Genomic DNA, 15,021 nt, shown 5'->3' with positions numbered 1-15,021 from the left:
GAAGACAAGGACTGTCATCTAAGGTACAAAGTCCAGCTGGCAGTCAGTCATCAGCCACATCCCTCAGGGAACAGCAGTAAGGACAATATCATTTAATGTCTTTAATAAAGACATGAACTGACAAGAATCCCATGAAGTTCAATAAAGGCAAATGCAAAGCCCCTGCATCTGAAATGAGATAACTCCATTGACTGGGGGCCAAGTGGCCAGAAAGTAGCTTTGCAGAAAAGGTTTTATTTTTTGCATCCCTTTTACTTAAGTCACTATAAATGATTGTATTACAGGTGCCTGGAACTGAGGAGCAGCTCCCAAAGTACATGGCAAAGGCAGGCAACATTAGCAAAAATGCTTAGTTCTCCTCAACTTGGACATTTGAGAGAAGCCCCATGAGTCTCTATAGAGCAACAAGAAAAGGGTTTAGAAGAACAGATATGTATTGAGAGTGTAGTTAAAGCTGACAGGTTTTCTCCCATTGTTCTGCTTTGCTTCTTCTATAGACTTTAAAGATACATAGCTCAGAGTTAATACTGTCATCAGAGATGACAGCTTGCCAAGGGAAAAGCTGTGGCTAATACACTAGTTCAAAGCCACTTGAACATCACAGCTGGTCACAGAGAGTTAGAGAAAAAGAGGAGCCTGACTGAGCAATGAAGAACACATGACTGAATTCTCCACAGAGGGAAAAGTTTCTGGCCTCAATACCAAAATGAGTGGGCTGTATGAGAGACTACAAAAAAGCTCAAACAGGCAAAAAATGCAGTTAGACAGTACTTTAGAATTATACCCCATAGAAAATGTCAAGAGAATTTACAATGCCAGGAACCAAAAAACAAAACAAACAAACAAACAAAAACAAAAACAAAAATCAATGTACACAGCTTTTACAGGGATCATACATCAGTAGTTTTCGTTTTGGTTTGGAGTTTTTTTGTAAAACATCCATAGCAAAAAAACAAACAAAATTTAAAATCAATTGCCATGAGTAAAGAGATGAAGTGAATTTGGCAAAATTTACATGTTCTGAAACTATTCACATGACAGTGGCAATGTTGGCTACTGAAGAGCTCAGGTAAACAACATTAGATCAACTCCTGGCTATAATCCATTTCTCAGTGATTAACAAATAACATCCTTGGATTCAGCTAGAACAACGCTATAAAAAAACCAAGAAACTAAGAACTAAATAAGACTGATAGATATTTATGCCACTTTTTATCAAAGGATTATGTTAGCAGTTCCCTATCAAAAGTTATTTTTGCACATCTTTTATGGGCACTGACATCATCATTAACACAAGAAACCCACTTGAAGTTCTACACAGATGAGAACAAGCAAATCCTACAGCCTAATAAAGCTCATGTTACCTTCACAATCCAATAATTATTTACATACACACACCTTGCAAGTATTTGCAGACAGAAAGTAGCTTTGTAACAGATAAATTTGTTAAAAGCTGTAGGGTTCCATGACCGTTCAGCAGCTCATTTTCATCAGCATATAAAGGTCTCCAGCTCAAAGCCCTAGTGTAAGTTATACTAGGTGCAACTTAAAGGAATGATTGATCATTTAAAGAGAACTTTTTCAGGACATCAGCTCTATCTCAAGGCTAGATACATGACCTTTCCAAAGTAACACTCCTTGAAAATAAATCCTTAGAAAAAAACAAATCCTCTGATAAACTCTCTGCAAAATGATAAGTAAACACAGTTACTAGAGGAGACACAGCTCAAGGCAAACTTCTCTTTGTATTATTCAACATCCAATCTACCCCCGAGTTACAACCGTCTTTTTGTTTGTCTGCCACTCAACCTTCCTCCCTCTGAAGATACACATGAAAAACGTACTGATTACATGTGGAAACCTTTTTATCTATAGGGAGACCCAAGTATAAAGATAAATACACAACTGTATCAGGGCCAGGAATTACGATGTGGCATGGAGAGGATGAGGCTGAAGTGAAAAACTGGGTTTCATCTCCTGTCCACAGGACCGGGCTGCAGAGAGACTCAGCTCTTCCAGCTACACAGCTGTTGCCTTTCCCAAGGCTTTGCTCACACACAGCCCACAGCAAACCCTGTTCCATTAATGTGCAAAATCTATGTTAATGCACTACTTAGCTGGCAATGTTAAGTGCACAGACTTCACGCGCGGTTAAAGACTGCATTTCCCTCAGCAACTGTTACTTGGTAACCCTCTGCACATAAATAGAATTTTACATTACTGCATGTGTGTTGTGAAGGCTAAAATCCATGCCTCAATTCTATAGGCAAGCAGGATTAAAGGAGTCATGTGGGAATCTGTAAATCAAACTTGCACCAGCTATGTTCAATTGCTTCTCTAGGCAGAGAATTTAACTTCAGAGAGAAGACCTGTGTGTGAACAAGGAGGTTACTTCCACTGCCATTCTCTTGCTGGTATTTCACCATAAGAAGGGAGAAGGTACAACTTCAAAGTAGTTAGATCCCAGACAGAGTTTCTAGTATTATTTATACACCGTGCAGTGGAGACTTCAGACAACAGACTATGCAAAGCTCTTCAGCTTCTTGTCTAGAGAGAATATAATCACTTGGCTACATAACTTCTAGTTAGAACTGGTACCACCAGAGCCATAGTCAAAATTACTAAAAAAAGCTGTGCAGGACAGATCCAGAGCTGAAGAAACAAGCAGAGCATGATAGATTAAAGGGAGGGGGAAGAAAAGAAAACAAACAAACAAACAAACAAACAAACAAACAAAAAAAAAACACCCACACAATTCCTCAACTCTAAATAAAAAAACCTTAAATAGCTGTATTACCTTACTCCTTCCTGTATAGAGGCTCCTTGTGAACTGTCAGCCTATTCAATCTGCGTGAATAACTGTCAACATGGGACTTCAGAATCACTTTAGACCAAAAGACTGCCTGTTTAGCAGTGAACAAAACAGGTGGCCTGCTGAAAATACCTTGGAATATTTTTAATTCAATTCCCCACCACTGCAAAGAACGTATTATAATTACTCTGCTTCATCCCATCCTTTGCTTCTAGCACTCCAGTTTTATCTCCTAAAATGATTACTTATAACAAAAGTGGATTGTCTTGACACAAAAACAACAGCTGGAGTTACATACACTGCATTGCACGAACAAATACATTCATATGAAAAGGTTATAAAAACTAAAGTTGGAGTTGTTAAAGTGAGTCAATAAGCACATAGATCAGCAAACTCTCTTCATTTAGAATTCTATTAGCAAGTTTACAATCCATTACAGACTAGCACATCTCCTTAAGTTCTGCATTCAAATAACCACTTCCCATTTCTTCCTAAAAGTTAAAAATAATTGCCCTAAAAAAGGGTTCAGAAAACCAAGAGTCTTCCTCTTAAAATCCCCCCAACAACTCTTGTCCTTTAATTCATAACTCAACAGTTAGAAAAGTTCTCCTTCCAAAATCCCAGAGAATCTATCCTTTGAAATACAGGTTTCTTCTTAAAATTTTTTCTCTGTCAGAACAATACCTGGATACTAACAACACTGTAACAAGTAAGATGTCCTGACTCAGACCAAGAAGTTTTTATTCCTGTTAAGCATCAGGCATTTTTTTTCCTTTTAAGAAAATGAAAATCAGCTAGAAACCATTTCAATGTTTGAAACTAGCAGTACTAAATCATGACTAAGAGAAGTCCAGAGGCTCAGACACATCCCTGAAGCTGTCATTTTCTTAAAGCCACACAAACCAAGCTGGCAGCACAGCAGCAGAACTGAGCAGGAGACTTGGCCAAGCCTTGCTCAGTGATTGGGACAATTAACTGGCCATCTGGCTGGCTGCAGGAAGCAAGCAGCTCTGCACCTGCACCACCAGCCCATGGTTTGTAGCCTAATTGGTTAACCCAAGCTGATCAGGACAAAAACCAGGATGACTCCTCAGCTGCTGAGACCAGTGCTCACAAGCCAGGATCGAAGCCAAGGCCCTTTGCTGTGGTGGAGCCACCTTCCTTGTGAGATAACACATAAGACATGTTCAGAGGGTCTCCTGTCCCTTACACACAGCAGCAGGAGGTTGAATCTGAAGTGATTGAAGACATGCCATTTAGTTGATACGAAGTCTATGCATCAAGTCCCGTAAGCTTCCAAAATACCACAAATCTTTTATTCTCCCATAATCAAGTGACTCAACAGCTGCATTACAGTGTTGTAACAATATTAACTGCATTATGCTATCGGATTATAAATTCATTCTGTAAAACCCCGGAGCAGATTCTGATGCCTGAAAGAACTCAGTGTCCTTTGGAAAGGCAGACACAGCACTCACTGCCCTGGCTGTTCTTCTACTCGTAGTTAAAGGTCATGGGCCAGTGTGCCTGGACAATCTAATGAAAGGGTGTCCGAACCCAGGGCTCCCCATCCCACCTGACTCCATCCAATAACAGGGACCTTTTGGCCTCCATTCCTCCAAGCACCATTAAACTTTCATTTTTAGACAGTTCTATTGATCTTTATATGGCTCATACAGCATAGCATAATAGAGTAATAATAAAATAATAAACAGACAGGATGCCAGAGGAAAGGAAAAGGGTGCAACAGGCAGAAGAGGTACATTTAAGAAATTTCAGAATGGAGTTATGTTCCCTTTTCTCCTGAGTGGATTCCTGAGATCAAAAAAAGAGGAAAGTGTCAAAGCTTAATTTGAAATAGGTATTTCACCTATTTTTCTGTTTACCAATACCCTTACTTATAAGGCAAGAAATCACCTGAAGGAAATATAAAGAAAAACTTTTTATTAATTTTTTTTTTAATACTTAATTGTAGAAAAAATAAAAAGTCAAAATTTAAAGTACTTTGTGAAATAAATGAATCTGCAAAAATCCTAAGGCTAAATGTTCAGGTCCACATTGCAAGCAGCTACAAATAAACATGCTTAATTTAAGTCAATCTGGATGTCATGGATTACGGTGGTTCTCAACCATCTCAAAGAAGACATAAAACATAAGCTTTCTCTGAACACAAATTTGATTCTGTACAGCTTTTGACCTAGAATCTCATCTCATGTGACTGAGCTCCAGAAGGAACATCAATTGCCCTGAACATGCTGTTTCCTGTAGAGCAGTGTATCAAAAGCAAAGCAGTTGTTACTTTATGCAGTGGGTCCTGCCTACTGTGAGCTCTGAAGCCTGCTAACAACAATACACATAGTACTATTATAGATATATATGTTAAATACATATTTTTTAATCAATACATAGCAAGTATTGAAATATCTTTAATATATTTTATGAGATATGATAATTCCTCAACTGTTACAGACACTGATTTGAGATTCTCAATAGTCTCACATTCACCTACCTTCCATCTATCGAGTTCCTAAAAAACAGGATTGTCTGCAATTCTAGACATTGGGCTTTATCACTGTGCACCATAAGGCAAGTTTCACCTGCAGCAGAAAGCTCTGGCTCAGCATTAAAAAAACACCAAAACATTTAGCCTGAAGTTCACAGGGAAGATCAGAATGGACAGCCAGACTCCCCAGGGTGGAAGGCTGCTGGACTTGCCTTTCAAAACTCCCGTAGCAATTACATTTGCAGCTATTCAGGGCTACAAACAAGGTAACTATACAATCTAAATTCAGTGCTGTGGTTTGTATCAGAGAAGATTCAGATGCTGGCAGAAAGTAGGGTGCAGACAGAAACTGGGTGTAAGGAGTAGAAGGAAGATAAAGGGAGGAAGGAAGAAGGGGGTGTGTGAAAGACTGGGAAAATGTGCTAGACATACAAGTCAGTTATGACCACAAACCAAAGAGAAAAAAAACCAGAAAACTCAAAATTTCAATGCAACAGTCTCAGGTAGTACCTTTCAACTTAGACACTTCCAGACTACTGGGATTTCCATAACTCATCTGAAAACCTCAGCACTACCAAAGAGCAAATCTAATCTTGAAGCTCTCACAAACAATGTGAATAAAACCCAAAGACCCCCAAATGGTAACTAGTGTTTTGATAATACGTGATATCATTAATGATATAGACTTGCTAAGATTTCTGGCTCTCAGGGCTTTGCTGAGGCTTTTGAGCTACACAGAGTTCATGAGCAAGCCAAGTCCCCTCCCACCTCCCTAAATTAATCTTTTTAGTTCTAGCTAAGTCCAGCTACAACAACCTGAATGTCAGTCTGTGGCACTGTGACAGAAATGCAAGATTTCCACTGCCTCTTCTTGATTATAACTGATGCTCAGAAGTCCCTGCAATTATCCATGGTAGGTGGTATGTGTCTTGTGGCTTTTAGGTCTATGCAAATTTTGATATTTTTATGGCCACATCCACGGGATGCTGCACCGAAAGATCAGATTGTTTTTAAGAGTGAACTTTATCTCCACAATCAAGGCTAAAGTCATGTTATTCTGCTTAAAAGTTTTTCAGTTTCCTTTTGCAAAAAACTTTTTTCTTTTATTTTTCCTCCAGCAAATGCTACCTAAGTATTTCCATCAACTTAAAGCAGAGCGCAGGAGAAAATGAAGTAAAAAGAAAAAACATTCCGTGACATTTTAGCTCAAAGTGGAAACATCAGATTCTGAACTGTAGCCGCAGACAAGTTAAATTTCCTCAGCGTACAAATAACTGCAATTACACAAGAAATTCATCTTCAGCTTCTGGAGAGTGGAAAGAAGCTGCTGTAAAAATGATACTCTGTATGGGAAAGCCCTGTATCTTCTTCCTTCTGAAGTCCACACTTGCTGAATTTAGAAATGAGAACAAGATTCAACTTGCCTTAGCAATGTGGAACTCCTCTCTTCTCACAGCAGAACGTTTAGCATCAGATCTGAGCAGAGCTGAACTAGCATTAAGGGAAAAAGATGAGGATAAACTTCAAAATGAACTTTTACCATGGTTTGATAGTTTGATAAGTGTTACAGCACAGACTTACCAGCCACTGTCTTAGATACTGGAGATTCTGCTGTGGTTCAGCCCTGGGTACCCATAGGCAAAGTTTGATAATCTCTCTAATGGGGGAATGCACTTCACTGCAACTGATTTTACAGATACAACTGCATTCTGAGGGAATACATTACTGCAAAAGGGGCTTTTAGGCTCTTCTCAAGGGGTTTTTAGGCTCTTCTCAAATATAACTAACAGAAAACCTAGTTTGTTAGCTTGACCTATCTCACCTACTTTCAGAGCAGGTGATACAACATATCGTCACATGCTGTTCTATGACCACCACAAAAACAAAAGTACAAAAAAGGTTATGGTGAGGAAGGAAGATATTGCTTGGTTTCAGGATCTCCATGTCACTTACTGCTTCCTCAAGATTAAAAATATAAACAACTTTGCCATCATTTTTCTGGCACGAAGATGCTAAAACACCAAACAGTATGTTCTCAGGCTGAAGCATGGGCTGACTCTTATTGGAGAAGCCATCTAAGCAACTAGAGCAGTTCACAGAGAGCTCACAAAGAATGGGCAGCATGTTACGTCCCTTTTCTTCCAACTTCTTGCTAATTTAAGTGGTACTGTCATTAAACTCATTAAACAAGACATTTATCTAGTTCTACATTAAAACTAACAAGAAGGGAACTATAGGAAACTATACTACAACAGCAAAGCACATGGAGCACAAGAGCTTAAAAAGTACAGAGTGTACTTCCCTCTTCTAGTCAGTTCTGCAGACTGACAGTGGGAGAACAAAGCCTACAACCCTATCTCCTCCCCAGCCAAAACCACAGTGACTACGCCTCTTCCTCTTACACCCAGGCAAGCTCAACCAGCTTGAGACCTAAATCAAGACACACTAGTACTTAGCAGTTGTGTGCACAACAGCAAAAAAACACGCTCTCAACTTACCTCAGAGAACAGTTCCCTACATATTTACTCACATTTTCACTGAAGCACAGATCTAGTGATACACCACCAAGATTATACAATTCGGGCAACTCCCTAAACACTAGCAGCAGATGCTGTGGCAGTGACCAGAACTTCTGCCTCACTCCCATCTGCCTTGCCTCCCACCTGTAACTCTTCCACCCATCGCTCTGCACAGCAGGTCACTTCAGTGGCCTTCACATACATGCAACAAAGGGAAACATAGAAGTATAAAAGCACCAGCTCTGATCCAGGGACAGTTTAACTTCCACACATACTTACAATGAGCTTATCATACTTCAGACTCTAGAAAGGTTAAATATTATAACGACAATTAACCATATTAAATTCAGCACTTGAGAAGTCTAATGAATAGTCAAGCATGCAAACACATGACTTGGATTTAGACACAGATGTTGTTCCCTTTAACTTTATAGTAGACCTACTTCCTCCTTAAACACTAGACATAGACTTCCAATACCATGCTGAATGACAGTTTTAACGTTAATTTTTGAGGAAGATGTCACAACTACTGCATACTTGGCATTCTCAAAGGCTTCAAATAGTACGGTCATATCTGTACCACTGTGATATTGTCTCATTAGCTAAAGCACATTAGTGCCTGAGGGCTCCACTCAAAGTCTCCAAGAACTACCTACTAATATAAAACAACACTGCATCTCTCCCAACAAAAAATCCAGTTGGACTGTACAAAAATTAAGAAATAAAAGTGGAAGATAGAGAAAGCACAAAAGGATTTGCTGAAGGCCCAATATAGGTCAATCATAAAAATTTGGAGAAAACAGACACCTATCTAATTGAACTGGTCCTGCTTCACCTGAGGGTCCAAAACTTCCCTCCACACCCTGGAATAGGATTTGCCTCTTCCAGAAGCAGCACCTTCTTGTACTAGATACCAGACTAAACAGACACTGGTCATGAGACTTACTACAGTGTGTAACCTGTAAAACCTGTTGGTGAAAATGCTCAGCAAATCTCTCACAGAAAACGCTGGTGTTCTCAACATTTTAAAGATTTTATTTTCCCTTTGCCTTCAGAAAGATACTGGCTTGAGAGGGAGTGCTTTAATCGAGGTATCAAAGTACAAGGAATACATCACTATAGCCCCTGTGCTCTTTATTGCTTTACAGCAAAAGGTAAAACTCCGAGAAAACACACAATTGTACTAGACAATAAAAACAGTGCTATGCAACTTTGCTAGGGGAAAAAGGTGAAAAGGCTGCACTCTGCTTTATTAATGTATAATAATAAGACTATTTTTTTTAAAACGTAATACAATTAAATGTCATGTTTGAGGTTTTTTATATTTTACAGAGAAGCTGTATGTCACGTATCTCTCAGGCTGTAAGTATTAAAAAATAAACCTCTATCTTACAAAAATAACACGTCAGAGCTCTTAACAAAGTAAGTAAAATTACTTCATCTGTTGGTGGTTTGGTTTTTTCCTTTCTTGATACTTTATGATGCATACCAAGAGGAAGCACCTGGTCAAAACCACACACACGGCTCAGGTCTGTAAGCAGTCTCAGCTATGAGAGGTTGGGCATCAGAGCAGCAGGAAAACACTTTTCCTTGCAGAGTGTCTATGAGGTGAAAAAAACAACTACAGCCATCTTCAGAAGTTCAACCCCCTCTCAGTAAGGAAAGCCAGAAAACATTCTGCTAATGTTATCAGGAGTAAGGCTGTTCAGGGTGCAAACTTCTGAACAGTAGCAAGACAACTGGGGAAAAAGAGAAAACAGAATCTCCCCAGAGGCAGCATAGAAACTATACTATCTATTGATACACGCTTAGCATATAAATTTAGCTTCAACTAATTATGCTGAGTTCTCCTTAAACACTGAGAACCCGTCAGTTCGTTGAAATAATCAAATCAATCTGCAATACACATTAGAGAACCTACACACATAGATAGGGAAGTTAAAGACAAGATTTTTCATAAGTTTACTAAACAGGAAGACTCAGTCATTGTTAACAGAGAGCTTTTAATTCAAACAAAACATTAAATTGTAGTCTGAGTGCCTTATCACTACATCTGTTTTCAGTTTTGGCCTGTGAGAAAGCAATATACTGTGGTGATTACATTTTCCAAAGTTTTTCAGAGTTAGACATGAGAGGTAGCAATTGGCTTTTGTTTCTTTGTTTTAGTTTACAGCACGCCCCAAGTACATCAAGGACATGAAACAGGTAGACGATCCAGTATTTCCAACAATCTAACAAGTTCCAGGCCTGTGTAAGTTTCCTGAGCAATCCCTTCACACAGTTTTGATCTTTTATTACAGCTCCCAAGCTTGGTTTCCAGCTCCCCACGGCGCTATGTGACCTGAAGCACATGGTAACCAGGCTCCGTGGCCTCAGTGCGTCCAGCGGCTGCTGTGAAACAGGTGGGACAATGCCAGAAACCTTCCTTCCAACCCCATCTTCCCAAACAATCAGTGAAGTTAAAGGGGTAGTTTTGACAGGTACCAAGAAGGTTCAAAGATTTTGGGATGGCAATATATGTGCTGTGCAGAATTCTCCAAGGAAGACAATGAAAATGGAGAGAAGCAGAGCACTGTGCTTTTGCAATACTTACAGGCAGCTTTAGTCATCACAAAGGAGCACGTGGCACTTTGTAGCTTAATGAAGCCAAATTAATATAGACCAACTACAGCTCTGAACAAAGACCAATAAAACTTCAGTCATCTCTGTCTACTCCTCTACATTTAGCTCTTTGAGAACTTGAACTCAGGACATGAAGTACATAAATATACCTGAGATCAACAGTAACAAAAAGAATGGGCTGTAAATTTAAGCCCAATTTTAATTCTAAGAACGAAGTTAAAATAAATACTTAACCATTTACCAACACATTAAGCAGACTTAAAATCTACAATCATCCAAAGTACAAAGAAAGATGATAAATTGCTGAGTTCACTGAAAAACTTGATGTCTCTTACAAAACTATATTAAAAAAAAAAAAGCAGATCCATTAAATACCAGATAAAAAAATAATCTGGCAGAAATGAGATGGAGTATGTTACTGCTTTGAGTAAAATATGGGTATTATGTAAATATTTTCTTCATTATTTAGGACAAATAAACCAACTAGCCTTCAAAGCATTTAATTAATTTCACAGTATCTCATTATTTACTAAATAATTTATTAAATCATTGTAGCTTGGCATATTTATAAATCAAGAGAAGAACAATATTTTGAAAGAAGTATCACAGCATAGGAAACCATCTTTTTATCACTTGCAGATTTCCCAACCTGAAAGCACATTGTTGCTTTCTTAGTGTCATGTTAGACTTCCAATTAAACAATTGCTTTCCAGATCTCTAACTTTGTAATTCAAATATCCAAATTTATTGAAAGCAATGTAAAGCTAGATGTCAAATCAAAAACCCAACTATATTAAATTGCTGTATTACAGGATATTTATTGGGCAATCCAAAATTACAATTGGTATTATTTAGCAATAGTCTCTCTAATATCATTATACATGAAACAGACACCTGGAGAACTGGTCTATCAGTTCAGCATTTGTGCAGCAAATTTGACATCACAAGTTCAAAGAATCTGTCTAAAATGATGCAGGTCTTTGGTACTATATTTTTGGGAAAGAAAACAGAGTAAACAGCCTGAAGTTAAAAGTAAGGAATTTTAGAAAGACCCTTAATGAGAAGTTAGCCTCTTTCATTGCAGTTCTATTGCTAAAAGCAAGGAGAGGCAGTTTAGCGTTTCTACTGGAGTCTCTACATGCCTTCAGCAATAGTCTCCCACACCACACCAGAAGACTGGTGGGAAAACAGTTCTAATTTACAGCTATATTGAACAACAAGTAGCTACTTCAACTTAAAAAAAAAAAAAAAATTTAAAAGAGTATGACATATGGTTACTACTGCTGGTAAGAACTTTAATGCTGCCTGCAAGAACTATATCAACTCTGCTGAGTTATGTGGAATACGTAGTAGCACCTTAACCATGTATTTCCTGATTTTAAATCTGTGGCCTTATTTGTGACATGACTACTGTCTTACTTGCATAAATGGAGATTTTGATCAAGTGTTACCTATTTTAAAGTTCAGAAGTTTGGTGGTTTGATTTTGTGACACTCTAAAAGGATGAGTGAGGGACAGAGGATATTACTACACAAATAAGTTCCCCCTTCAAAATTTAAGTAAATTAATACTATTTTGATTGCAGTATCAAGTATTCTCCATGAACTACTTAGGAAAAAGAAGGAATTAAAAAAAAATTGCAGCAATCCACTTCCTTGTAGACCTGTCTTACACACCAAGTGCAAGACTCATGGCCACCTGGCCCTTGCTCGCCACTGCAGAACTTGTACCTACTGCATAGGCTGCTACAGTTTGAAGAATCTTTTCCTTTTTGAAGCCCCGTGTGCCCAAAAACTCACTCACCTGCCACCCAAACGCATCAGACACACACAATCCCACAGCAAGAAAAATGTTATGATTTTCTTTTCTAACCAAATTTTGTCTCCAAAGGCCAAAGCTGGGCATACGTGGAGTACAACAACCCACCGAGCTCTGTATACCTGCTGTATCACACCTGGGTCAGAAAGGATCAAAATACTTGGCTAAACAGACCTGACTGGTGCATTTGACTTGGCTGGATCTGCAAGAAATTTTTCTAGAAGGGAAATCCACAAGACCAGTCACCATAATGCCACATCTTGGGACTCATACTGTTGTTTGTACTGAAACTTTCACAAAACTGTTTTGTAAAATACTGCACAAACACAAAACAAAAACATATGTAGCCAGCTGTCCTCTCTTCCTGCTGTTTTCTCCCCATTTCTCAAGTGTGCTTATGTATTTTCCTAAAGGAGATAGCGAAGAATTAGCAACTGAACAAATTCCAGTTTGTATACTTTCTAGGGATAGTTGCTTGTCTGCCACAGCAATGCAAAATACTCACATTCCTCCAGATAAGGCACAGAACAGTCTGTTTACATCATCTGTCCAATGCAAAGGGCAATAGCTTTATACAGTGTGGGTGCAGACTGTAAACTGTTATTTTTGGGTAGGGATGGGTGGAGAGAAGTTAGCAATAGCTAGCAAGAAGCATCTTGATATATATATATATATATACACACATATGAAAAGATATAAAGATGTCTTTTTTTAAGATACGTGTGAATTCTCTTCTGGTTCAATGTTGAAAAACAAATAAACAAGATATTATCAGAAGGCAAACGGAATACCACATTATGTGCAAAGTACACAACAGTGCCAGCAGAGGTTTAGAAAGCAAAAATGAACTTTTAATGAACGTTTTGACAGTTCTATTGGTTTGTTGTTTGTTTTTGTTTTTGTTTTTTTCTGGGGAAGATCTTTTTAAAGCTCTATCTCCACAGACTGATGATCTTTTCCTTTAGAATCCTCTTAGTTTACATGTTTCTATACAGTTTCTTCCTCATGGATCAAGCCAACAACTGCCTAAATGGAAAGCTGTCAACACAAAGAACATAATTCAGCTCACTGATCTGCAATACCATGCTTCTAAGGCTCATTTCATTCATTTCTACTGTGACGGAGAATGACTTTTTATCAGCTATGGAGCTGACACAGGAAAACATCACATGTCTCATTAAATCCAGCACAGCAAAATCCTGGTTAGGCCACATGTCATAGGACCATCTTTAAAATAGGTAGTCATTTTATAGTGACAACTACAAAACAGTAATGGTGAAAGTGATGTGATGAACATGCCAATGTACTAGAAAATATATATATATATATTCCATAACATAATGTATTTGAAGTGGCTTTGCCTCTTCAATTTTCTACACTTACCTTGTTTGACTTGTCAGCACTATGTTCTCGTTTTCCTACATGGTTCCCCATGACGGATCACCAGAACTTCAAATTCTGAAAAAAAAAAAAAAATCAAACCAGCATTTTTTTAAACCAATACATTTGTACTGAATTACAAATATCTGGCACAGATCAAAGAGATAGTTCTCATACAATAAGCATTTTTACAGTCTAAGGGAAGATCTGTGAAAGATCCTAATGGGAAAAAATTAAATAAAAGCTTATCTGGTCTATTTTGCAACTCTAAGCAATACCAGAAAGCTTTCCTTCTAAAAAGAGACATGAACAGAAAGGAAAAATAAGTTTTTTTTTATTGTGAAGTTTTCACATAAAACAAGACCAACTGAGAAATTAGGTAGAGGCCTTGTCTTTTGATATTATGTTTGTAATACCAAATCAGTGTAATATGTATCAAATGATCTGTATCTACGAACTTCCCTAAAAGATCAAGTTCTTCTGAATTCACATGTACCATTATATGAACAGTAATTACTGGAAAAAAAGCACCACTCTAAACTGCTAACAATTTGCTGTGGAGGTGAGAATGGGTTTGTTCTTCACAGCTCCCACTGTCAAGACAAGCACATAAGAAAGGAATGCCAACACTTTTTACTCCCCAGCTCATCCTGTTGTATCTCAGCTTTAACAGAGCTTATGTAGGTTAAACCACAACACTCAGGTTTCAGCTTTTAGAGTACACTTGTGGTTTCCTTACATATTTCTTCTCACAGAAGCCTGTTCGTATAGGATCATAGAGCACAGCTGCTGCCTTCAGCCAGTCTGAATAGTGTTAGGTACTATTTGAAGTCCCTGAAAAAGCAAATCAAAAGAAGTTCCAAGTGGACTTTTCCTCTCAGAATTATGGGCTGAGCTTTCAGTAATGAAGTTCAGTTTCTGGTGCTAATGTTGACACTTCATTACTCTGCAATAAACAGGGGTGTATATACTGTAAAACCTTAACATCTGAAATCTTGGCACAACGCTCTCACTACCAGAGGGATGTCATTAAGCACAATCTCATAAAAAGGCTGGGGAGAAAGGACAGCCAAACTATTGCTATGATAGAAAATTCATGAAGTTAAACCAGAGACTATTAACCAGTTACACTCAGTCGAATATACTAATATAGTTATAATCCAAGCTACACACACAGATTTGTGCACCAAAGGAGTCTAAAGATAGAAACTTTGATTACTTCTGACTTTTCATCACAGAAACATGTTCTTTATCAAAAGCAATTTTGTCCTGTATCTCTACTGCAACTTTTGGAGAGATCAAAGATTTATTCCTCAACCCCCAATGATAAATTTTCAAATTAGTGAGGGTCTGCAGTACTCATTTGA

At 38.1% G+C, this 15,021-nt stretch overlaps 1 protein-coding gene across 1 annotated transcript in view; it reads right to left on the bottom strand.

The window, feature by feature from the left end:
* MBP (myelin basic protein) overlaps window positions 1-13,708 on the bottom strand; it is an 88,703-nt gene extending 74,995 nt beyond the window's left edge. Inside the window, exon 1 of the mRNA XM_008935003.1 lies at window positions 13,658-13,708. Coding sequence (XP_008933251.1) covers window positions 13,658-13,708 — 51 coding nt within the window. The remainder of the gene's footprint in view (window positions 1-13,657) is intronic.
* Window positions 13,709-15,021: the final 1,313 nt, after the last annotated feature.

This window comes from Merops nubicus, unplaced genomic scaffold (genome assembly GCF_000691845.1).
Source record: "Merops nubicus isolate BGI_N331 unplaced genomic scaffold, ASM69184v1 scaffold21172, whole genome shotgun sequence".
Taxonomy (NCBI): domain Eukaryota; kingdom Metazoa; phylum Chordata; class Aves; order Coraciiformes; family Meropidae; genus Merops; species Merops nubicus.
Note: the sequence above shows the minus strand (reverse complement) of the source record. Positions and strands in the feature narration are given on the sequence as shown.